Source organism: Peromyscus eremicus, chromosome 8a (genome assembly GCF_949786415.1).
Source record: "Peromyscus eremicus chromosome 8a, PerEre_H2_v1, whole genome shotgun sequence".
NCBI classification, from domain to species: Eukaryota; Metazoa; Chordata; class Mammalia; order Rodentia; family Cricetidae; genus Peromyscus; species Peromyscus eremicus.
In genome coordinates, this window is record NC_081423.1 from 42,218,982 (window position 1) to 42,244,914 (window position 25,933).

General features: G+C 50.2%; 1 protein-coding gene across 1 annotated transcript in view; it reads right to left on the reverse strand.

Annotated features, from left to right (window-relative positions):
- Obscn (obscurin, cytoskeletal calmodulin and titin-interacting RhoGEF) overlaps positions 1-25,933 on the reverse strand; it is a 125,402-nt gene that overhangs the window by 98,419 nt on the left and 1,050 nt on the right. The window contains exons 2-13 of the mRNA XM_059270645.1: positions 25,292-25,561; positions 24,338-24,598; positions 23,675-23,983; positions 23,083-23,349; positions 22,168-22,449; positions 20,745-21,020; positions 19,962-20,237; positions 16,209-16,484; positions 14,016-14,291; positions 6,863-7,138; positions 5,594-5,869; positions 2,439-2,714 (exon numbers count right to left, since the gene is read on the reverse strand). Coding sequence (XP_059126628.1) covers positions 2,439-2,714; positions 5,594-5,869; positions 6,863-7,138; positions 14,016-14,291; positions 16,209-16,484; positions 19,962-20,237; positions 20,745-21,020; positions 22,168-22,449; positions 23,083-23,349; positions 23,675-23,983; positions 24,338-24,598; positions 25,292-25,561 — 3,321 coding nt within the window. The remainder of the gene's footprint in view (positions 1-2,438; positions 2,715-5,593; positions 5,870-6,862; positions 7,139-14,015; positions 14,292-16,208; positions 16,485-19,961; positions 20,238-20,744; positions 21,021-22,167; positions 22,450-23,082; positions 23,350-23,674; positions 23,984-24,337; positions 24,599-25,291; positions 25,562-25,933) is intronic.

Sequence of the window (25,933 nt, forward strand, 5' to 3'; positions counted from 1 at the left end):
ATCAGGCACTCCTATCCTGGCCTTGATGTGTATGTGGCCTTTGAGTTTTGCATATTTTCCCTGTAAGGTGTGTTTCCATGTCACGTTGTTTCCATAAAATGATCCATCTTTCATCATCCTGTTTCCCAAGAGAACTTCTGTAAGTAAAGAACAGTTTGTTTCTAGAACTTCTGGAATGTTGTTCCTGCTGGCTGCATGCCCCGCCCCCTAAAAACAGTTCTTAAACTGCCTGAATGGAAATTCAGCTAAAGCTTACAGAGTTGTTTGAGTTTTCAATTTCTTTTTTCAGTTTTGACATGACTTTCTAGGAATTAGCCAAAGTGTCACAATTTGCCAGTTTTTTACAAATATTTACCTTTATTTCATGTGCATTTGGTGTTTTTGCCTGCATGTATGCCCGTATGAAGGTGTTGGATCCCCTGGAACTGGAGTTACAAACAGTTGTGAGCTGCCATGTGGGTGCTGGGAATTGAACCTGGATCCTCTGGAAGAGCAGCCAGTGCTCCTAACAACTGAGCCATAGCCCCGGCCCCCAAATTACTAGTTTGAAACCATAAAATTAGTTGTCATAATCTCTTCAAATGATGTCTCACAAGGAAGCAGCAGGGTTTTGACAGTTGTCCGTGCTCATAATTAATGGTGTGATTGGCCCTCTGTATCACAGATTCAACAACAGCAATAGAAAGAAAATATGGAGGTGGGGCAGAACTGCATCTGTGGGGCACGTGGGCTTCCTTCTTGTCATTGGTCCCCAAATAATACAGAGGGGCAACTGGCGGCACTGACGTTATACTGAGCACAATCCACCAGGACATGAGTTGAGATGTACAGAGGGAAAGGGTTCTGAAGACTCTACAGTGAAACGCACTAGCCGCTCTTGCGGAGGACTCAGGTTTGGCTCCAGCAGCCACATGGTGACTCACAACTACCAGCTCCAGGGGATCGATCTGATGCTTTCTTCCGAACTCCATGGGCACCAGGCACGCACACGGTACACATACGTACATGCGGGTAAAACCTCCATATACATGAAATAAATAAATATGGCGTGTTTGGGGGTGAAAGGGGTGTTGTTTTGTTTGTTTGTTTTTTAGTGTATAGATGGGCCTGGAGAGGTGACTCGGCAGTTAAGCTTGCTACTCCTCCAAAGGACCTGAGTTTGGGCAGCTCACAACCACCTGTAACCCCAGCTCCAGGGGATCTAGTGCCCACTTCTGGTCTCTGCAGGTGCCTGCACTCACACACACATACTCACACAGACACACACACACAGACACACAGACACACACACACACACACACACACACACACACACACACGCACACACACGCACACACACACAAATTTTAAAAAGTGAAATACATCTTAAAAGAAGAAAATTACAGAGCACGTGTGCTGGTTAGATGTAAACGCACCAACATTTTACATAAAGGACTGTCACATCCGAGGATTTTGTATCTACACTGGGGTCCTGGAACTAACTCTGAAGGACACCAAGGACACAACAGAAACCTACAGGCCAAAAGCAGAGAGGCAGCCTATAAGGACACAGCATTAAGGGTCTGAACAAAAGGAAAATGCGTGTGTTTTCAGCCATCTCTATGCAACCAGCCAGAGGCCCAGTGACTCCCCAGGGACATGCTGAGTTTTTTATAGCACTCCGGTCAGTGGCAGATCGCACAGCAACATGACAGTACACCACATCAACGCTTCTCCACACCAGCTTTGTACGTCAGCTTCCAAGGGCTGATGATGAGAATGTTCTAGTGGAAAACAGCAGGAACACAGGACACGATTGAAAAGACCATTCCACCCTGACAAGTGTACACAGAAGCACATTGATCAGTCTCCACTCTGTACCCGACACAACCATCCACCAGCAGGCCTTCTCCTACAGACAGGTGTGGAGGAGGCCAGCTTCCAAATCCCTGGGAAAGGAGTGAAGGGGATCACGAGAAACCAAAAGCTGAGAATACCAAGACAGTCTTGAGACAGCTACAGGTGTGACCAAGTATCTGGCCTGTGGCTTGTCCTTAGCCTGAGGTAGTGGGCGGCTCTGCCCGTGGAGAACCATGCATAGCTCTGGAAGAGAACCTACAAGTTTCCAGTGCCTCCAATCCAAGGAAGATCACTCTCCCAGGTGAAGGTCACATGGTCACCTTACAACCAAGAACCAACTGATTCCAACAGAACCAACCAAAAGACACTGGGCAGACTCTTGGAACATACAGCTAAGGATCACCACATGGACACCATCAAGGTGTGTCAGAGGGCCTATGCCTGCCTGTTTTGCCTCACTGAGCACACAGATATAAGATGGCATATGGGAAGTCAGAAGATGGTAATAGAGAACGTGTAGCAGGAAGGACCCAGTGGTCAGCCACACATTTGATCAGTCATCACCTCTACACAAGATAAACTGGCATCTCAGCACCCACCTGTGACGTCCAGACGGAAGGAGACCCTCTGTCCCCCGGCCTCACAGCTGTACTCCCCGGCATCCGCCTTGCCCGCCTGCTGCACCACCAGCCTCCTCTCACAGCCCGAGGCCTCCACTCGAACCTTCGAGCCAGAGCTCAGCTTCTTCCCATCCTTGAACCAGGTCACCTCAGTCTGGGCCTGGGCCACCGTGCAGCTCAGTGTGGCACTGGCCCCTGCCTCTGCCTTCACCTCGCTGCGTGTCTGCTGCTCCTTGGCAAACACCACCTTGGGCTCTGGAGACAAATGGGGACACAAAGTCAGAGGCACTGTCTAGATCAGCAAGGTCACAACGGGAAAGACCCTGGATGGCTCAGCTGGAGGGCAGAATGTCATCCAGGCCCTGCACTCTCTGTGCTCAGGAGAAACCCCAGGGCCTCCAAACACAGGGAAAGTCATGCTCCCTTATCCATCCAGAACACATTCCAAGACCTGCAGTAGGTGCCTCAGATGCAGATAGCACCAAATACTGTGTGTGTTTTTCCTGGAGGGCCTGAGAAAGTTTAGTTAACAAGTTAGGCATAGTAAGAAATTCATACGCCGCTGGGTGGTGGTGGCTAATGCCACTCAGGAAGCAGAGCCAGGCGGATCTCTGTGAGTTTGAGGCCAGCCTGGTCTACAAAGCAAGATCCAGGACAGGCACCAACACTATACAGAGAAACCCTGTCTCAAAAAAGAAAGAAAGAAAGAAAGAAAGAAAGAAAGAAAGAAAGAAAGAAAGAAAGAAAGAAAGAAAGAAAGAAAGAAAAAACTCATAAGCAGGTTTGGTGGTGCATGGCTACAATCTTAGTATTGAGGAGGCAGAGAAAAGCAGACAGATCTCTGTGAGTTTGAAGTTAGCCTGGTCTACATAGCAAGTTCCAGGCAGGCCAGTTAAGGCAGCATAATGAGACCCTGTCTCAAGAGAAAGAAAAAAAAGGTGGGTGTGACAGTGCATACCTTTAATCCCAGCACTGGAGAGGCAGAGGCAGGTGGATCTCTGTGAGTTCAAGACTGGCCTGGTCTATAAAGCAAGTTCCAGGACAGCCAAGGCTATGTAGAAAGAGTCTGTCTCCAATCCCTTCCCCCTCAAAAAAAAAAAACAAACAAACAAAAAAACACATAACTACTAGTGAAAAAATGGAAAACTTAAAGAAACATAGTGTAACAAAAGCCCATACTCTAGACCATTATTAAGTAAAATAAGGACCAGCTGAACAGAAGTGTCATGATACCTTTGCAACCCATCTGAAGAATTTCTCATTTCTGGAATTTTCCATACATTTTAGAACCATGGATGACAGTGGGTAATTAAACCCACGGAGTGTTACTCAGGGTAAAAAGAGTAACTGGCCGGGCGGTGGTGGCGCACGCCTTTAATCCCAGCACTCGGGAGGCAGAGCCAGGCGGATCTCTGTGAGTTCGAGGCCAGCCTGGGCTACCAAGTGAGTTCCAGGAAAGGCGCAAAGCTACACAGAGAAACCCTGTCTCGAAAAACCAAAAAAAAAAAAAAAAAAAAAAAAAAGAGTAACTGCCACAATTTGACACACACCCATCCCTCCTTTCTGGTGTCCTTTCCTGCCAATTTTCTGCCCAATTTTCCATAGAGCTCTTTCTTCCAGGCGCTCACTGCAGGGTCTCTGTACATGTTCCACACTACAGGACTGTAGTAACACACTCCAGACACCTCCCTTGTTATGATGTTTGTCTTCTCACCATTTACAGTAGGCTCTGCTGAATCGCTGGGGTCTTTTAGTTTTTAGTTAATATTATTGTTGGGTGTAACATGGGCAGGACGGCAGCACACACCCCAGCTTTCAGGCGGAGGCCAGAGGACAACTTCCTCGGGTACGTTCTCTCTGTCCACATTTACGTGGGTTCCAGGGACTGAACTCAGGCCGTGAGGCTTGCTCAGCCAGCTCATCTGCACCCGCTGAACCATCTCACCAGACCTAACTCACAGTTTTCAATGTCCAAGCACTCATAAGTGTCTCATGGTGGTCGCTGTGTTTCTTCCCTTGTTCCTGGGCACTGGGGTGACTCAGCAGCAGAGCTGTGCCTAGCATGCACAGAGCTCTGTTTTCCAGCATTGTACATGTGTGAGTGAGTGAGTGTGTGTGTGTGTGTGTGTGTGTGTGTGTGTGTGTGTGCATGTTCCAGAAGTGTACATTTATTCTATTGGCACATATATTCATTCCATAAATTCTAGTGTTCTCCTGTACTGTAGAGAACTAGTTAAGTACTTCATGACAACTACATGAGAGGAATTTCAGTGTTTCCAACATAAACATCGAAGGAACTGGAAATGCTCACTGCCCAAGTATGATCAATGCACATCATAGACATGTTATCAGATTCCACACTGCACGTCATTTTCACTCTGTGTGATCGTTATATGTTGGTTAAAAATAATGAATTCAGTCCTTAAGTGGAGACGCAGAAATACCTGCATGTCACCTAGAGGGTTCTGAGTTTCCCTTTCTATTCTGAGTCTGGAACTCAACTAGAGTTGGCTCTGTATGTGGTGATTACTGGTCCACCGTTTCTTCAGTATGGTAAGTGGTCCAAAATCGTTCATGAAACAATCATACTGTCGGCAGCCCTTCCTTGAGTCCCAGAGGGAAGAGGAGAGATGTAGGTGGGGTGGGGAATGGGGAACCCATTGCTGTGAAAGTCCAACCTGAGCTCTGTCCTCTGCTTACTCCTTCAGTCTGTTGCCTATCCCTGCACTGAGACACCCATGCCTTCAGTACATGGTTTTAGCATAGTCTGACACGTGGTGCAGCAAAGACTCCTTGCTTTTCTTTGGGTGTGCTGTTTGAATCAGAAATGTCCCCAAGGGCCCACATGTTAGAGGCCTGGTCCCCAGGCTGTGCCGTTGGGAGGTGGTGGAAACTTTAGTATGTAGGGGTCTAGTGGGAGATCTTAGGTCACTGGGACTGTGCCCTCCAGGAGGACTGTGGGGCCCAAGCCCCTTCTCTCACACACACATTCCAGCATGAAGTGAGTACTTCAACTGAGAAGGATGGAACACGTGCAGAGAGTTCTTCTAACAAGAAAACCACTGGGATCAACCAGGTCATCAGCCAATCTCCTGTCACCTGCAAACAAGCAACCTTGATATATGAACACCCACCTGTGACGTCCAGACGGAAGGAGACCTTCTGTCCCCCGGCCTCACAGCTGTACTCTCCAGCATCTGCCTTGCCCGCCTGCTGCACCACCAGCCTCCTCTCACAGCCCGAGGCCTCCACTCGAACCTTCGAGCCAGAGCTCAGCTTCTTGCCATCCTTGAACCAGGTCACCTCAGTCTGGGCCTGGGCCACCGTGCAGCTCAGTGTGGCACTGGCCCCCGCCTCTGCCTTCACCTCGCTGCGAGCCTGCTGTTCCTTGGCAAACATCACCTTGGGCTCTGGGAACAGATAGGAACACACTGGGTCAGAGACTCCAGACTAGACATAACCCTTCTGCAGGGCCTGGGGCTCATCAGAGCCCAGTCTTTGCCAAGGCAACACTGTCCATAACTGACAGATCATCATGGATCGTAAACAAGGTTCTGTGGAACATGTGACCCAGGCTGCATGAGCTGAAGCTTCATATGTGGAAGGCTGGGGTAGGCAGGGTCTTGTCACTGCCCCAAGAACCTCCAGGCCCACTTTGATGTTTGCTGGCCGGTGAGCTACTGTAGCCCTTCAGGCCACCACAGCGAGCATCCCTTAACAATGCCTATCTGACCTTTAAGGACAGGACTCTGACTCTTCTCTGCCTCGGGTGCCCCAGAAACTTCAGGCCACTTATGACTTCCCAGTCCTGCATTCAGAGACCACAGACAGCAGGAGGAGGCACAGTTGGAGGGATGGCCACCTCCATCTCCAAGCTAGCAACCCACATCTTCCTGGACCACAGCTGAGAGGGGGTTCAAGAGAGTGGAATACAGTAGAGTCAAGCAGGAAAGAGTGGCTACATGGAGTGTCACCTTTTCCCAAACTCAAGGACAGGGTGGACAGGGTTGGACACACATTCGTGGTCACATGGGAATGACAGGGACAAGAAGGGCTCTCGGAACCCTGAGGCCCCGCAAGTAGCAATGGACAGACAGAGGACTCTCCTGCCATCTGCAGGACTTGTTCTGCAGCTGTTGGGATCCGCCCCCCACAGCCAACAGACTAGACCCCAACCACGCCTATGTTCACTATGCAAGCTCATCACTCCAGGTTGGTGTCACCAGGGAAACTCCCCAAGATTGGCTCAGCCAGCCTGCTTTGACCTCCCCATGGTGACAGACCTAAAAGTCCCAGGACAGAGCCGAAGACACACACTGAGATCTAAGGACCCAGGGAATACCATCCCAAGATACCTAGCTATGTCCTGGGATAACCCCATTGAGCACAACCCTGGCATTGACCTGTGACATCCAGACGGAAGGAGACCTTCTGTCCCCCGGCCTCACAGCTGTACTCCCCGGCATCCGCCTTGCCCGCCTGCTGCACCACCAGCCTCCTCTCACAGCCCGAGGCCTCCACTCGAACCTTCGAGCCAGAGCTCAGCTTCTTCCCATCCTTCAACCAGGTCACCTCGGTCTGAGCCTGGGCCACCGCGCAGCTCAGTGTGGCACTGGCCCCTGCCTCTGCCTTCACCTCACTGCGTGTCTGCTGCTCCTTGGCAAACACCACCTTGGGCTCTGGGGACAAGGAGAGGCACACGGTGAGAGATACAATATGTTACCTATTTCACAGACACTGATTCTCCAGGGTTCCGTAAATTGTGTCCTTGGGGTCATGGACATCAGGTGTCCAGTGAGATGTTACACATGTCTTCACAGATACAGTTTCTTCTGTCTCAGTGACTCAAGTGTACATTTGGAAGTTATCCTGACTCAAGAGCAATTTCAAGGCCAGAGGAAAGAGGCTGGGGTATTCTAGCTCTCTATGTATGTTTACTGTCTCTGCCATGTTAGTGGCAGATCCCATTGCGCAGTGATGTATCCCAGAGCTGGCACACTGTGTGCTCTGTGGACTACAGCCTCCAGTCTCTGCTGGTTTTACCCACACATAAAGTATGCACAAGCGCCTGTTCTGCTCAGTGAACTTCAAATGTACCTCTCCCCATAGAACCCAAACCTATGAACAGAGCATCTCGGATCCCTATCCACACTAACTGCCAACTCATAGGCAGGCACACACACACATATGCATGCACACATACACACACAGGCATACACACAACACAAACACATACATACCACAGATGTGCACACACACAGGCATACACAAATATGCACACACACACAGGCGCGCACACACACAGCCAATACTCTGATTTCTGTCACCACCAGTTACTTCTGCCTGGCCTCTGACTTCACACCCTTTAGGCCAGTTACATGCTCCATAGCAATGCTCTACTCAGTGACGGACCCCAAGATTACAATAACAGTCCCTTAAGGTAGTATCGCCCAGCAACTTCACAGCTGTCACCATTTGTATGACTGTCCTCTGTGGTACCCACACAATGAGAAAATCACCCAACAACAAATTCTTCATCACATTTATTGTATTATATTCTGGTGAATTTGTGTGCTTTCATTTGGCTTATCTGAAGGACCCATCCATGCTACATATCATTTGTTCATTTAAGCCAGGCATTGTGGAACACAACTTTTACTTGGGAGGCCGAGGCAGGTGGACCTCTGTGGGTTCCAGGCCAGCCTGGACTACACAGTGAGTTCCAGGCCAGCCTGGACTATACAGTGAGACTCTTTGTCTTTTTTTAAAAAAAAAAGAAGCTTGTTCTTTCAAGCTGCTTTATAGGGTTGTGCTGCATAAACATCACAACTGGATGGCTTTTCTGCTCCTTATGGTTCACTGGGGTTGTTCACCTGGAGATACAATCAATAAAGCTGCTACAAACATACTTGGTTTGGAGAACTTGTTAATTGTGCAATATCCCTGAAAGCCGGAGAGCCTTTTGTGCTGATTTCCATCACCAAAGATGTAGCCAAGGATGTTCTTAAGACATTTAACTTTTTGTTTGGGTGGCTCAATGGTCAGTAACTCAATCTACTCTTACAGAGGACTGGAGTGCAGTTCCTCGCGCCCACTGTGGTGGTTGATTGAGAATGGCCCCTATAGGATTGAAAACTTGGGTCCCCAGTTGGTGGAAGGACTTTGGGAAGGATTAGGAGGTGTGGCCTTGTTGGAGGAGGGGTGTAGCTCCCACATTCCCAGCGTGTCTCTCTCACTTTGCCTCCTGCTTGAAGATCAAGGGGTAAGCTCTGAGCTGCTCCAGCCAACATGCTGGCTGCTTGCTGCCACACTACCCCACCATGATGGACCAATTAAATGCTTTCTTTTATGAGTTTGTCTCGGTCATGGTGTTTTATCATAGAGGTAGAAAAGTAACTAATACACCCATGTTGGATGACTAACAACTGCCTGTAACTCCAGCTGCAGGGGATCCAACACCCTCCTCTGGCCTCCTGGACCACCTGCACTCATATGCACAGACCCGTATACAGGCATACACATACACATAAACAAAAAGTTAAATGTCTTAAGAACATCCTTGGCTACATCTTTGGTGATGGAAATCAGCACAAAAGGCTCTCCGGCTTTCAGGGATATTGCACAATTAACAAGTTCTCCATCTCCACCCCCACTCCTGACATCATCCATGTTCTTAAACTATGTATGTTTCATCCATCTCTAGTGAAAACCTATGTCATATAGCACCAATGTCCATGATTCTGCTCTTTTCTGCATCTGTAAGATGCTTTAATTAGATTTGTCCAGCCAGGCAGTGGTGACGCACGCCAGGCTGGTCTACAGAGCAAGTTCCAGGACAGGCTCTAAAGCTACACAGAGAAACCCTGTCTCAAAAACAAAAAACTAAATAAATAAATAAATAAATAAATAAATAAACTTGATTTGGTCTTAAATTGGAAAAGTCATTTAGTTACATTAAATTTTAAATGAATATTTAATTAAGGCAATTTACATAGGAAATACTGTAATTTTTTTCCATTAGCACAAAACCTTTACAGGCGAATGTTATGTAAGGAAAATGCAACCCCAGGCTATGGGAGCACTCACTGATTTAGTCATCACTTCCGTAGCCCAGGTGAGCAGTGGGCCTCCTGAGGGGCAACAAGAGCTGGGAGGTCTGCAGTGAGCAGCGGAGGCTCACACTTCACCTCGTGGCTGGGGCACAAGCTTATACCATGAAGAGGAGGGTGCACCGGTCCATGAAATGAGGTTGGTATCAATGTTGGCATGACAGAGGAAGCAGGTGACCGAGACTCGGTGGTGAGGGAAGACCTTGGTGTGCAGTGGTATTTAAGGGACACACAGCCAGACAAGTAGGACACTGACGTTCCAGAGATCTGCACCCTTGGGAGGAAGTGTGAGCAAGACAGTGGGAGCCTGAGCTGTGGCACAGAGAATGCCGGGGAAAGGTGTCTGTCACACCTGCCTGAGCTGTGGCACAAAGAATGCCAGGGAAAGGTGTCTGTCACACCATCCTACTCCCACCCCTGCTTTTCCATGCTAGATAGAGTGTGACAGTGAAATGCAGACCTGAGAGTAGGCACAGGGTTTCTATAAGAAACAGGAGGTGGGAGGGTTCAAAATGTAAGCAAAGAGGAAAAAAATCAGTGAGGTGGCTGACATCTCCTATAGTCAGAAATCAAATGTATGAGGTCAAAACTCCAATGAACCAAGATAGTGTGGGGCTAGGGCCTACACTCCAGCACTTTGCCTTCTGTGGTTGATGAGTTGTGAAGCTGCCTAAGAGGTTACAAGGCTACCTGAGTCAGTGTGTGTTGCTAGAACAAAATGCCTGAGGCTGGTACTTCCCTAAAATAAATACATAACTAAAACGGGTTTGTTCGGTTCATAAAAGGTTGAAGGAAACATCCCTGGTACCAGCTTTGCTCTAATGAGGACCCACGGAGGAGAGCAACACAGTGTCAGGAAAGTAAGGAAAGGGACATGAGAGGTGTCACCCTCACTCAGGAGAACCCATTCTCATAGGAACCATTCCAGTCCCACAAGACCTGGCCCGTTCTATTCAGCTGCTTATGAAGCTCCATGGCCCCTACCTCCCACTGGGGCCACCCTATAAATGTCTCATCATCTCAACCCAGTAGGAACCAAATGCCAGCACACGTGCCTATATGAAAAGCCAGCCATCCAAACCCGAGCAGAGACCAGCAGAATCGCCCTGAGCTGACGGGTGGCTGCAGGAGTCCTCGGGGGACTTTGCCCAGAACTTGGATAAATAAGAGCCAGGCAACTCTGGTCAAGCTGTAGCAGGCCTGGAATGGCTCCAATACTGAGTGTTCCCACCTGCCCAGCTGTTGTGGAATATTTAACCATGTGAAGGTGTGTTACATTTGTTTACGCTGCCTTTGTTAACATTGTAAAGATGTGTTACATTTGTTTATGCTGCATTTGTTTAATTATGTAAAGGTGTGTTGCATTTGTTTCACTTTGCCTGCCTAAGGCATCTGATTGGTTTAATAAAAAGCTGAACAGCCAATAGCTAGTCAGGAAAAAAGGTAGGTGGAGCTGGCAGGCAAAGAGAATAAATAGGAGGAGGAATCTAGAGAAGAGAGAAAAAAAAAGAAGAGAGAATGGGGGAGAAAAAGAGGGAGACTTCCAGGGAAGCAGGAAAAGAAAGGCATACAGGAAAAAAAAAGGTAAAAAGCCCCAAGGCAAAAGGTAGATAAAGAGAAGCAGGCTAATTTAAGTTAAAAGAGCTAGCCAGAATCTAGCCTAAGCTAGGATGAGCATTCATAACTAATAAAAAGTCTCCATGTCGAGCAGGGTGGTGATGGCACACACCTTTAATCCCAGCACTGGGAGGCAGAGCCAGGCGAATCTCTGTGATTTCAAAGCCAGCCTGGTCTACAGAGCGAGATCCAGGACAGGCACCAAAACTACACAGAGAAACCCTGTCTCGGGGGGAAAAAAAGTCTCCATGTCATGATTTGGGAGCTGGTTGGTGGCCCAAAAGAGAAAGCCTGTTACACCCTAAATAAAGGGACTAAGGGACAGCATCATAATCAACAGTCTGAACATAAAATGTGTGGAAGTTGATTTAAAAAAATTATCTGGCACACCAGGACAGAAATGGATATGAGAAACCCCAAGTGCAGAAATGGTGGGGTCTAGTGGGAATGGTTAGGTCATGGGGCTCCACCTTCAGGAATAGCAACACCATTCATTAGAGATGTCAGACAAGGATACAGTCCTAGAGAGAAGGAAAAACCAAATGTGGTGATGTTACTGAGGACAGAGCTCAGTAGTAGAGGATGTAATTAGGTTGTAAAGGGCCCTGGGTTCAACACCAAAATGTATGTGTGTGTGTGTTAAATCAAACAGAAATTATAAAGCTTAAAAATGCAACAATTGAAAGTAAACCTCCTTCCAGTGGTATTGGCAGACATTACATGTACTACAACATAAGCTTAGTGAGTTAGAAGATGGACCAAAAGAAAATATCCAAACTAAAGCAGAGAGGAACGTGATTGAGCAGGGAGAAGCAGTGTATGACAACAGGTATAAGAACATGAAAGGGTCTACCAGAGTAACAGGGGTCCTTGCAGGGACAGATGGGACAAAAGAGCCAAAGACCAAGAATGCCCACAACAGAGAAGAGACATAAACCCACAGGCTCAAGATGCTCTGGTCCCCGATATCAAGCAAACCACACGAGGTCCTCACTGTAACAGTATTGCCTTAATCAGGGTGTCGACTGCTAGAAGACACCGTGACCAGAAGCAATCTGAGGAGGAAAGGGTTGATTTCAGCTTACATGTCCCCATCACAGTTCATCAGGAAGGGAAGTCTGGGCAAAAACTTAGGGCAGGAAGCTGAGGCAGGAACTGATGCAGAGGCCATGGAGAAGGACTCTTCATGGCTTACTCAGCCTGTTCTCTCTCTCTCTCTCTCTCTCTCTCTCTCTCTCTCTCTCTCCCTTTCTTTCTTTCTCCTTTCTTTCCTTCAACTGTGTAAAGGGTTTTCTTTCAATGTATAAAACTAGACAAAATTTTTTTAAGGATTTTTTTAAGATTTATTTATTTATTATGTATACAGCATGTATGACTGCAGGCCAGAAGAGGGCACCAGATCTTATTACAGATGGTTGTTAGCCACCATGTGGTTGCTGGGAATTGAACTCAGGACCTCTGGAAGAGCAGTCAGTGCTCTTAACCTCTGAGTCATCTCTCCAGCCCCAGACAAAATTATTTAATGGATTTCACAAGTGATTCCTTCACTGTCCATTGAGGTCAAGTTCAAGATTTCTGAAAATATCCCTTTCTCAAAAAAAGATCTTTATCTTTTTTTTTTTTTTTCTGGTTTTTCAAGACAGGGTTTCTCTGTGTAGCTTTGTGCCTCTCCTGGAACTCACTTGGTAGCCCAGGCTGGCCTCGAACTCACAGAGATCCGCCTGGCTCTGCCTCCCGAGTGCTGGGATTAAAGGCGTGCGCCACCACCACCCGGCAGCAAAGAAAGATCTTTAATCAGTTGTGTTATCAGCATACGATTCTTCTATCTCTCTTTGAATTAAAGACACACACTCAGGACAACTCCAAAGTTCCCCACTAGAGGATCTCTGGCAATTTCTTCAAACAATACACTTGAGGAACCATTTTAAAATGATCTGCCTCTCACTTGCTGACACCCCACTTCTCCTAAGAAGGAGTTCATATCATATTCATTCCTAACACGCCCAGAATGCTAATCTGTATGTAGGACATGCCAGTTCGACACTGAAACAAGCATCCATCCCCAGAGATCTTCAACTCCAACCTCATCTTCAGGCTTCATTACCACCACAACCGGCCCTGTGAGCTGTCCTGTGTGTCAAACTCAAACTCAACCATCAGTTCTGGGTTGCCAAAGAGGGTTTACTTGTGCACCTGTTTTCCACGCCAGCCTGCTTTCTTACACACCCCGGGACCACTTGCCCAGGAGTGGTACTGTACACAGTGAGCTGGGTCCTCCCACATCAATCCCTAACTAAGAAACTGCTCCACAGACCTGCCTGCAGGGCAGTCGTATGGGGACATTTTCTCAACTGAGAGTCCTTCTGCCCAAATGACTCTGGCTTATGTCAAGCTGACACAAAACCAACCAGCACAACTGCCAAAAATCAGTATTTTCAAACACACAGAAATTTCGAGACTCCACACACCAGGAGACGCACTACAGCAAACACCAGTAGGCAGAGGTCTTCAGGGGGAAACTAACTCTGACCCAAACCCTGGCTCTGCAACTCTCCGGCTAAGCAAATCAAAGCTCCTCCGTGCCCATCTTAAAATGGGAATAGTCAGGATTCTTCCTCATAGAACTGTTGCGAAGTTCAAAATCTTTTAAAAATAAGATGCACTTCACAAAATCAAGGCACCCGAATGTGATCAGCAATTACTAACAGTGACTATAGGTGAAGCTGAGAAAATAGGTCACAAGGCAGTGTCTCATTATAATGTCTAATATGCACACTACAGTACATTTAAAAAAAAAAAAAGAAGAAGAATGAAAGAAAAGAAAACCTACCCGTGACGTCCAGACGGAAGGAGACCCTCTGTCCCCCAGCCTCACAGCTGTACTCCCCGGCATCCGCCTTGCCCGCCTGCTGCACCACCAGCCTCCTCTCACAGCCCGAGGCCTCCACTCGAACCTTCGAGCCAGAGCTCAGCTTCTTCCCATCCTTGAACCAGGTCACCTCAGTCTGGGCCTGGGCCACCGTGCAGCTCAGTGTGGCACTGGCCCCTGCCTCTGCCTTCACCTCGCTGCGTGTCTGCTGCTCCTTGGCAAACACCATCTTGGGCTCTAGAAATACAGTAAGACAAAATCAGAAACTGTTTGAGTCATGAAAGTCACATGGAGAAAGGGCCTGGATGAGGCTGCTGGGGCGGGTGGGGGCAGGATGAACACCCTGCAGGCTCTGTACTCACTGAACTCAGAGAAAGGCCCTGTTCCTCTCTCTCAGCCTAAAACCACAGCTCATCCACACATCCCACCACTGCTCAGGGGCAGTTAAGGAAGGACAGAATCATTGGTGAAAGACTACCGAATGAACACTACTTTATAACAGTAACTCACTACTAGCAAGTGAAGCACTGCCCTATGAGCTGCTCGGTCCTTTCATGTGCAACCACAAATCAGACTCAAGGGGGGAAATTCTCACACAGAAGACTTCAGCTTGGACAAGACTGAAACATGGCAGTAAATCACTTGCCTAGCATGCACCATCAGGATGTGCAGACACACACACACACACACACACACACAGCACAGCACAGCATGTGTCTACCACTCCACAGATCCTCATGTGTTCCACAAAGAATCCAGGAAGATGGGTCTAGAAAAGGGCAGCAGGGCCTGAACTAACGCAGGAGCTAGCTTATGTGGGCTCTAAGGAAAAAGAGCCCACGGTGAATACGAAAGTCACTCCTGACCATCCAGAGACTGGAAGTTAACTAAGAACAACCATAGTGCCGGGCAGTGGTGGAGCACACCTTTAATCCCAGCACTCGGGAGGCAGAGGCAAGTGGACTTCTGTGAGTTCGAGACCAGCCAGAGCGAGTTCCAGGACAGCCAATGCTACACAGAGAAACCCTGTCTCAAAAAACCCAAAACAAGAACAACTTCAGCTGCTTCTTGGCAGCTGTGAGAACGGAGAGCTTAGGGGAGTAACTGCACTCCAGACAGGTCGGAGGGCAGCATCACCAGCTATATGACTTACGGGTGGCCAGGCCTTCGAGGTCAGTAAGAACAAGCTGCAGTCAGAGATGGCAGAGGAGGGGCTTCAGTCCTCTAAGTGGACAGGCACTGCACCTGATCTCTCTGATTGGACCACGAGATCAGGGACAGGATATGGGGCTCTCTAATTGGTTGGCTAAAATATAATTGCCTCAGTCTTTACCCAGTTTCTGCCATAAGTCCTATAAAAACTTCCCAGACAAAGAAGTTCAATGTCTTTTCTTCTCTTGGAACCTCTCTCACTCTGGGAGTGGGGGGTCTTTCACTTTTCCCTAATTTCTCTTAACAACGCCTGCTTCCACTTAGCTTGCTCCCGAGAGCGTCCAAATCTCTTGTTTTCACTGGCATGAGTCAACAAACCAAGAGCCTTTGTCTCAGGTTGACTTTCGGTGGCCATTGAGTTTCTGGTGCCTTATGTCTCTGGGTCAAGCAGAACGGGACTGAGAAAGGTCTTGTTGTTCTCAACCCTGCATTAGTACCCATGGGGAGTGGGGAGAGCATTCCAAAACACCTAACTGAACCCCCAACAGCCCTGGGTTCAGTGTTGATATATGACCATGTGACTAAAATTCTTCCTCACCCTGGCTCAACATGAATTAAAATTTCTCCTTAAAAGATGCCTCATGTGGGACTGGGTGAGACCACAGAGAGCTGTGGGAGAGACCTCAAACAGAGACATTGGTCATCTCAGACCTGCACACAAGTAGGACTAGAGTCCATGGCACCAAGGAACACTGGCAGAACCTAAGCAGATGCCGAGAACACCAAACAACGTTATAACATTAAGACACCTTGTGTGGCACACAAGAGGCCCTGGTCAAGCTGAACACATATCCACCAACTGCACCTGAACCAGACACAGGGATGAGATTGGCAGAGGATGAGACAGGCAAAGGTGATACTCAGTGGGAAAGGCACCAGGACCTTCCTGGTCACAACCAGGCTCATAACATTTGCAAATTAATTTAGTGTCTCAGCACCCACCTGTGACGTCCAGGCGGAAGGAGACCCTCTGTCCCCCGGCCTCACAGCTGTACTCCCCAGCATCCGCCTTGCCCGCCTGCTGCACCACCAGCCTCCTCTCACAGCCCGAGGCCTCCACTCGAACCTTCGAGCCAGAGCTCAGCTTCTTCCCATCCTTGAACCAGGTCACCTCAGTCTGGGCCTGGGCCACCGTGCAGCTCAGTGTGGCACTGGCCCCCGCCTCTGCCTTCACCTCGCTGCGAGCCTGCTGCTCCTTGGCAAACACCACCTTGGGCTCTGGAGAAAGACAGGGACACACAGTTGCTGTAATTAATTAGGGTCTACCTCGCTTCCCAAACTCTGGTGACTCAAGGACCCCATCCTGTTAACTTTGAGTAAGGTTTTTCACTCTGAGCAGTATATCCATTGACAATTCTTTCAGTAAGTTTTTGTGAATGGGAAACTCTCTAAAGATACGTTCTGAACGTGTTCTATTTTACCTTCACTTCTGAATGACAGCTTAGCCAGGCATGGAATTCTAGGCTGACAGTTGTTTCCCTCAATACTTAGGACACCATGCCATCATTGCTTTTCTGATTCTTGTTGCCCAAGTCTGCACTGTGCCTCCCAGTTCCCTCTTCCTTATTCTTCACGCCTCTTAGTGTTGTTCCACTCCCCTCTACAACAGCTCTCAAGCCTCGGCCTCCTCTCCAAGCTCACAGTCACTGTCTCTCCTGACCTCATCACCTCCTCCTGGAGTAAGGAAGAGCCTCAGAGCTGGTCTCCCTGCCTCGGGTCTCCCCTTGTCCAAATCAATCCTCCATCTACCCTCCTAGAAGCTAAATGTATCATCTCCACGTCCCTATCTCCAGGAACCTAAAGAACAAAGGACCACTCCCTTTAGTGGACACCTCTGGGTGTCTCCAAATGCTCCCAGGTGTGCGGGATAGACCAACAGAATAAGCATGTGCTTTTGAATACATTTCCAATACAAATTTGTAGTTCGTTTTCGTTTTCCATTTCTAAGATGAGAGAAATTGAAGCATAGCCACCACAAAAAAAAAAAAAAGGAAAAAGAAAAGGGTTAGACTCAACCTTCAGAACTCTAGAAATTGACCAATGGCTTACAGTATCTGAGTTCGAACAGACATGGTCCAGAAAAACCTCTGAACCTGGGTCACAGACTGCAGAGGTGAGGAGTTTTATATCACTGCCCCCTCACCCTCTCTACTACAATGTGCCTTTGAATCCAGTGCTGCCTCTGCAGACCCAGACAGAGCAGGGCAGACCAGATCCTCAGACAGCTAGCATCATCTGATGTATGGTGACCCCTGAACTCCACTCACAGGTTGTCTTTATTGGTTCTGAGTTCTCAATGCAGAGCACTGTCTCCAGGAAGGACTATAGGGCAACCGGAAGTCTTCGCTGAATTCCAGGCTTCCCTGGACAGTGGAGAACAGGTTGTAGCAATAAGTCTAACCAAAAGTTAGGGAAAGAAACTCCACAGGGAGCTTTGGAGTGCACTGGCATCTCCTAGCATAGCAGCCATGCTCGGAGAGGCCTGCACACCTGGGCAACCCCATGAAAGGCCTGAGGTAATGCTGAGTTCAGTGTACAACTGCTCAGAAGTGTTGTATCCATGGCCAACAGCCACAGACCAGCTATCAGACCACAGACCAGCCACAGACCACTATCCAATCACGTGATGAGGAATGTGTCCTTTATAGGCCAGCTCAGAGATGCCACTGACACACAAACACTACCAGCAACAAAAGTTGGTGACAATTTTAAATAAGCCTTTTTTTTCTAAAGAAAAGAGTATATTCAAGTAAATAAAAAGTTGGTTCTTTGAAAAACATCGATAGAACAGACTAACCATTATCCTAACTAAAAAAAAAAACAAAAAAACAAAAAAAAACCAGAAAGAACTAAATTTATTAAAATCAAAAATAAAAGTGAAAACATCAAGACAGACTCCCCACAAGTACAAAGGCTCTCAAAAAACATTGTGAATGATTGTGTGTCAACAAATAACAGCCTGGCAGTGGTGGCACATGCCTTTAATCCAGCACTCAGGAGGCAGAGGCAGGTGGATCTCTGTGAGCTCCAGCCAGCTTGGTCTACAAAGTGAGATCCAGGACAGCCGGCTACACAGAGAAACAATGACTCAAAAAAAAAAAAGAAAGAAAGAAAAGAAAAGAAAGGAAGGGAGGGAAGAAGAGAGAGAGAGAGGAAGGAAGGAGGGAGGAATAAATTTATAAGGAAATAAACAAATAAATTTTAAAAGAAAAAAGAACAAAATTGGAGGTGTTCCACCTCCCAGTTTTAAAACCTACTATAAAATTATAGTCATCCAGGGCTAGAGACATGGCTCAGCAGTTAAGAGCATGTGCTGCTCTTGCAGAAGACTGGAGTTCAGTTCCCAGCACACACATGACAGCTCACAACTACCTGCAACTCCAACTCCAGAGGTCTACTGCCCTCTTTCTGTCTTCTCTGGTACTGCATACACATGGTAAGTATACATACATGCAAGGCTTTTTTTTTTTCTTAATTACAATGATTTGCCAGGCATAGTGGCACATGCCTTTAGTCCCATTACTTTGGAGGCAGAGGTGAACACACCTTGGTAAATTTGAGGCCAGCCTGCCCTACATAGCAAGTTCCAAGCCAGCCAAGACTATATAGTGAGACCCTGCCCCTCCCCCGCAAAAAAAAGAAGAGAAAAAGGTTTACAGTGATCAATTAAACAAGGGCCTAACTCTCTCCATGTTCAAACATGAGCTCAAAATGTATCAAAGACCTAAACATAAAATCAGAAGCCACGATACAACTAGAGGGAAGTATGAGGGAATAACTCTGTCAGTACACTGATACAGATAATGAATTTTTGGCTAGGACCCCAAAACCAAAGAAACAAAAACTAATTTTAGCATGTGCGCACACAGAGAGAAACAGAGAGAGAGAGAGAGAGAGAGAGAGAGAGAGAGAGAGAGAGACCTTCCAGACCCTTCCTCTTTTGAATGTGATGGTTGCAGCCACGTGTGGACATGAGGCAGAAAGAATTTGAAAGAGGATGACACAGAATGAATGCCCATGACTTTGTGATAAAAGGTCAAAAAGGTTCCCCCAGGGTCCAGCCTCCGTGTGTCCAGACCCCTCTGCAATGGGGCCCACCACCCTACTATCCACAGCAGGGTCTGCTTCTCTATGCTCGTGGGACCAGGCAGGCTTTCTGCTTAACTCTGACCGAACAAGCAGAGATAACACTCTGGTCTCCCGGAGCAGAGCTTCAAGAGCTCCTGCACCCTGAGGGAGGCCTGGCCACCTCAAGCAGAGGCCCGGGTGGCCCTAGAGACCACCACTCTGGGGACAAGCTGCTGCAAAGGGAGACAACGGTCCAAAACCAGCACTGAGGTCAGCCCCACTGCTGTAAGAGGCCTCTCATTGCACACAGTCCTCTCCTCCAGGGCCATCTCAGTGAGGACGTCAGATGCAAACATACATCCAGCTTGGATTCCCAGCCCTCGTGACACCACACTGGAGAGGAGTGAGCCAGCAGTACAGACCACACAGTACCTCCTGCCCCACGGACTGGAGAGACAAAAGCATACTTCTTGTTCACTCCTCTGAGCTTGGGGTTACTTGCTACTTGTGGACAATTAGCCAATACATGCCCTTGTGCAGCCTTGCAACACACCCAGCACCCAGCCCTCACTGAAACATGCCCCCCAGGGTTGTCCCGTGACGCAGCCAAATGTCTAACCAACTGACCTGTGACATCCAGACGGAAGGAGACCCTCTGTCCCCCGGCCTCACAGCTGTACTCTCCAGCATCTGCCTTGCCCGCCTGCTGCACCACCAGCCTCCTCTCACAGCCCGAGGCCTCCACTCGAACCTTCGAGCCAGAGCTCAGCTTCTTCCCATCCTTGAACCAGGTCACCTCGGTCTGGGCCTGGGCCACCGTGCAGCTCAGTGTGGCACTGGCCCCTGCCTCTGACTTCACCTCGCTGCGTGTCTGCTGCTTCGTGGCAAACATCATCTTGGGCTCTGGGGACAAATGGGGACACAAAGTCAGAGGCACTGTCTAGATCAGCAAGGTCACAATGGGAAAGACCCTGGATGGCTCAGCTGGAGGGCAGAATGTCATCCAGGCCCTGCACTCTCTGTGCTCAGGAGAAACCCCAGGGCTTCTAAACACAGGGAAAGTCATGCTCCCTTATCCATCCAGAACACATTCCAAGACCTGCAGTAGGTACCTCAGATGCAGATAGCACCAAATACTGTGTGTGGTTTTTCCTGGAGGGCCTGAGAAAGTTTAGTTAACAAGTTAGGCATAGTAAGAAATTCATAAGCCAGGTGTGGTGGTGAACGGCTACAATCTTAGCATTCGGGAGGCAGAGAAAAGCAGACTCTGTGAGTTTGAGGCTAGCCTGGTCTACATAGCAAGTTCCAGGCAGGGCCAGCCAAGGTTACATAGTGAGACCCTGTCTCAAAAAAAAATCAAGAAGATGTAATAATTAGGAAAACACACTTGGATTGTCCCAAGGGACTGACCTGTGACGTCCAGACGAAAGGAGACCTTCTGTCCCCCTGCCTCACAGCTGTACTCCCCGGCATCCGCCTTGCCCGCCTGCTGCACCACCAGCCTCCTCTCACAGCCTGAGGCCTCCACTCGAACCTTCGAGCCAGAGCTCAGCTTCTTCCCATCCTTGAACCAGGTCACCTCAGTCTGGGCCTGGGCCACCGTGCAGCTCAGTGTGGCACTGGCCCCTGCCTCTGCCTTCACCTCGCTGCGAGCCTGCTGCTCCTTGGCAAACACCACCTTGGGCTCTAGGGACAGTCAGACAAAGACACTTATTCAGAGGATCCTTCCAAGCGCCTGAGTCTGGGATTCTGGTTAACCAACTCTGGACTCCAGGACACTCCATTTCCTGCCACAAAGATCTCCCAAGGCCCCCTGCCTGGTGGTGACTCTTCTTAAACCTGAGTGTGTGATGTCTAGCCAGTGTTTAATGCCAGAACAGATTGGCAAGGCAGGGCAGCAAGGAATCACCAGGCCAGCTGGTACAGGCCAACACAGCGTTCTCTTATTCCCCAATCTGCCCACCTTCAGGACCACTCTCTACAGAGCAGAGGAAGGTCCCATTCATGAACACATCCCAATTTTTTCCACCAACCAGAAACTGACCATGCCGTGATTTTTGCTTTTGGATACAGCCAAACATAAATCCGTGCATATAACTGAGAATCCTGTTGCACAGAATTTATGCATTTGTGGGTTTTTAGAGCCTGTGTGAGGAACACACATGCCTCTGGAAAGCAGCAAAGTGTTTTCAGCTGTGGAGACATACGTGGATTCAACCCAATGGTCCAGTGTGGGGAACCCCAGGCCCCTCAAGGGAGATATGCACCTACGCCAGAGATGTAAGTCTGCAGCATCTTCATGCAGGGAACAGGAGATTCCCTTGCCCTGCCTGGTGTCTGAAGCTGCCCCCAGCCAATGCCATACTCCTATGCCCTACTGCAAGAAGCCCTGGCAAGAGGGACCCAAGCATCTTGCTATCTTTGCCCCAGTACATTTGCACATGTGCCTCTGGGGTCCAGCTTGGCTCCCAACCACAGCATCCACACAACCACCTGCAACGTCTGTGAAGAAAAGCTGTAAGGCCTACAGGGCGCATGGATGAAGATGCCCAGACCTAGACCACATGTGACCCTGACTCTCGTCCAGACCAGAGAGGATTCAACCACAGCTAGGAAGTCCTTCTTCCTACAGAGCTGAGCTACCCACCACCATTCATACACACACACACACACACACACACACACACACACACACACACAGAGTCAAAAAACAGCTACCCCACTGCCCAGAATCCCTTAGAAAATGTCTGGAGCAGGGGACAGAGGATACACATCCAGAACCACACTGCAGCACAAGGACATAATGCCAGCCCCTCTGCCCACCTGCACTCACCTTGGACCAACAACTGGTAGGCAATGCGGCTCCCACGACTAACGCACTCGTAGAGGCCAGCATCATCCTGCACCACATCCCGCACCAGCAGGGCTCGCCTCCCAGCTGACACCTGCATCTCGTACTTGGGTCCTAGGGGCAGCTCGCGGCCATCCTTCAGCCAAGTCACAGCCGCAGCCTGGTCCGACAGCTCAGCGAGCAGCTGGGCCTCCTCGTGCAACCGGGCCAGCACCTCCCGGGCAGCCACGGCAGGAAGCTTGCTGCTGGCTAGCCCCAGAGCAGCTACAGGTCAGGGATGGTTAGACAGAAGTTAGTAGGAACAGAGACCACAAGAAGGTGGGCAAAAGGAGTCGCAGGCAGCGAAGGAGAGGAGAGAGGATTTGAGGACGGGGAAAGAGAGATAAAGGGGAAAAGAGAAACTCAGGGAAAAGGGTGGGTTGGAAGGAAAGCAGACATGGAAAGCAAGTAGGTGAAAGGCAGGAGAAGGGAGGGTGTGAAGAGGCGTGAGACGGGAGCAGAGAGAACACAGGGTACCAGTGAAAGGTACCGTGGGGAAAGGCGGACGTAGGGGGAGTGAGACAGAGGTGAGAAAGAAACAGGCAGGCAGAGAGGAGACACAGGGGTAGATAGATAGAAGAGAGGATGAGAAAAGAGGCAGTCAGAGATGAGGTCCAGCCCTGGGGCATCTCGTACATGTGCACGCATGCGTGCACACACACACACACACACACACACACACACACACACACATACACACACAGCCCAGCCTCAACTGCCAGCCTGGGGTGAGCAGCCTCAAGCACCCAGCTCTCCTATTCCCTTCACACATTGCCTTCAGGCAAACCTTCCCCAGGGAATATCGCTTCTGCCTACTACCACACTGCAGAGAAAAAGGGACTCGGGACTCAGGCCTACCTCGGACCACCATCTGGATGCTGGTTTCAATGCCATTAGCCACAAACTTCAGCTGTGCCCCATGCAATCTGGCAGGCACCTCTCTGATGGTGAGCATATGCCGGGTACGGTCACAGCGGATCATGTATACGCTGCTGGCTTTCAAGGCCTCCCCATCCAGGAACCACTCGCCCTCAGAGGCCACGGTGAGGTCCACAGAGAAGGTGACCTCACCACCCTCCACTGCCTCCACTGCCTTCAGAGGTGTCTTTACAGCCAGCCTGGGGACTACAAGGTGGGCAGAATTGAGAGAAACGTCGGAGACAGATAAACTCCCAGGTTCTGCCTCCCCTTCCTCTGCCCTGCCCCCACAAAGATGGAGTAGCCGAAGCCTGGCTCCCTGAGGCTGCTGAAGAGAGGCAGGTTCAGTGGGACCTGGGTCCTGTCTTAGGATCCCTCCTCCTTCATTAGAAGGCTTCAGCATCCCCCAACCCACATAGCAAGTCCCCTTAAGATCATCCTGGCTCCCCTGGAGGCAGAACTATGCCTTGGGGTCGGGTAACTCAAGGGCAGGTGGCAGGCCCCTGTGATGTTACTAGATGGTCTCACTCACCCAAGTGGATGGTCCCTGGAAACTCAAGGTAAGGGCTCTGGCCAAAGTGGTTGATGGCTGACACCCGGAACTGGAAGTCGCCCTCCTCAGCCACACCAGCCATGGTAAACTCAGTTGTGGCCAGCCATTCCGTTTCATGACACCGGCTCCAGGCATAAGCACCAAGTCTCCTTTTCTCCACCACATAACCATCAATGGTGACAGGGCGGTCCCCGTGGGGTGGTGGGGACCAGCTGAGGGTCACAGAACTCTCTGTCTTGGCCTTCACCACAGGGTCAGCAGGGGGGTACAGGGGTGGCCTTCTGGGCGCTGTGTGGGAGATAGGTTGAGCTCACCACCTGGGAGCTCCCCTCCCCCAGCCTCGGGTCACCCAGAAAGGGAATGACAGAACTCTAGTCTCTCTCTGGGCACTGCTCTGGTGGATGAGATGGTACCACCCACCACCAGTGGGCTCAGAAGTCCCTCTCCAGACCTGCTGACACCCAGTCACAGTAGGAAGGTCCCTCCTCAAGAGAAGAGCTCGGAGTGGAGGACTCACAACCACAATGTTCTGCCACCCTCGGACCTCCACTGGCAAGGGGGAGCCCACAGCACTGGGGGAGGACAGGGGCGCAGCTGTCCCTGGCAGGAGGGCCACCCAAAGGCCATCCTTCCAACCCTTACCTGATACGCAGAACTGGGTGGTCGTCCGGCAGCCACCAGCCACAAAGGCCACCTCACCCATGTCCTCCAAGGTGCACTGGAAGATGGTCAGTGTGTGGCACGTGCCTTCTGCAGTGATGGCTACCCGGCCCCCTGCCACCATCTCCTCCTGGTTCCGCAGCCACTGGACAGGGCCCGTGGGGACAGCTAGCTCCACCCAGAAGATGGCTGTGTCTCCAGCGCGCACTGCCGTCTTCCGGGGCAGCTTTCTGGTCAGGTTCCCTGGAGTGGGAAGATTGTCAAGAGGGTAAGACAAGCCCCCTGTGCACCCCATACTCCTTTCCCACACCCCCTACTCGTGTGGCCTCCGTCTCGTCTTCTTACCCATCCAGCCCCATCCTCCCACCGGCTTCACTCTTACACACACACACACACACACACACACACACACACACACGCACCCCTTCTGCCCAACCCTACCTTCTGGCCCCCTGCCTTTCCAGAACCAGGTTTCACTCTAACCCTAACCTCCCACTAAATGCTGCCAGCCTCAACTCTCCCGAGCCCCAGGTCACACTACACACCTCTATGCCCTAGGACCTCCCCACCTACTGACACGCCTCTTGTGCACCTGCACCCTCTTCCCTGTCTGTCCCACCAACTGGACCTCAGCCTATCTCCCCAGTGCAGGAGCAAGCACCCTCTGGTCAAGCTGATCCATCGCACTCTGCTCGACCCCACCCTCACCCCACATCCCAGACCCCCCTCTGCCCCTCCCCCTGCCTTTCCCTCATCCTGGCCCCTCTGCCCCATCCCTCTCACCTCAGTCCTATTCACCCGCCTTCCTTCCCACACGCAGTTGACTCCACCCTTGGATGCTAGGTGGGCCACCTCTGCTCCCAAGCTCGTTTGCCCGCCCGCCCCGCCCCGCCCCGCCCCGCCCACCCCCGCCCCGCCCCGCCCCGCCCCGCCTGCCTTGGACCGAGAGCTCTGCCACCGTGCGGCTGCCCTCTGTGGTCTCGCAGATGTACACTGCGTCGTCGTCCGCCGAGACGTCGCGCACGGTCAGCCGGCGCTCGGTGCCCTCCTCCTCGATGCGGTACTTGGCGCTGGCCCACAGACGCGTCTCCTCCTTGAACCACGCCGCCTCCGTGGCCGGCTGCGCCACCTCGCACTGGAACGTGGCAGACTCTTTCTCTTTCACCTCCAGGTCCTGCAGCCGCTTCTTGAAGGGCACCGCCGGCTCTGCGGGAGAGGGGCCGACGGGGTTTGGGGGTGTGACACGGCGGACCAAGGGACCAACAGTGGAGAAGGTGCAGGGTCGGATAGGTGAGTTGAAGAAACAGAGTGGAGAGTAAGAGAAGGAGAAAGTGGAGCACGGAAGAGCGAACAGCAGGGGATATGTGAGCTGTGAGGCAGGGGTGTGGAGGGAGGGATGGAGGGATGGTGACTGGGACTATGGTTCCCTATGATGGTTCGCACCAGGAGCCATCATCGCCTGTTCATTTTGAGGAACCAGAGCCGCCCAGGCCTCCAACTCAGGATGCAGCCACCCAACCCCAGCCGATCTTTGGACCAGGTTATCTCCCAGGACCGTAGCTGGCGCTCAGGTGAATG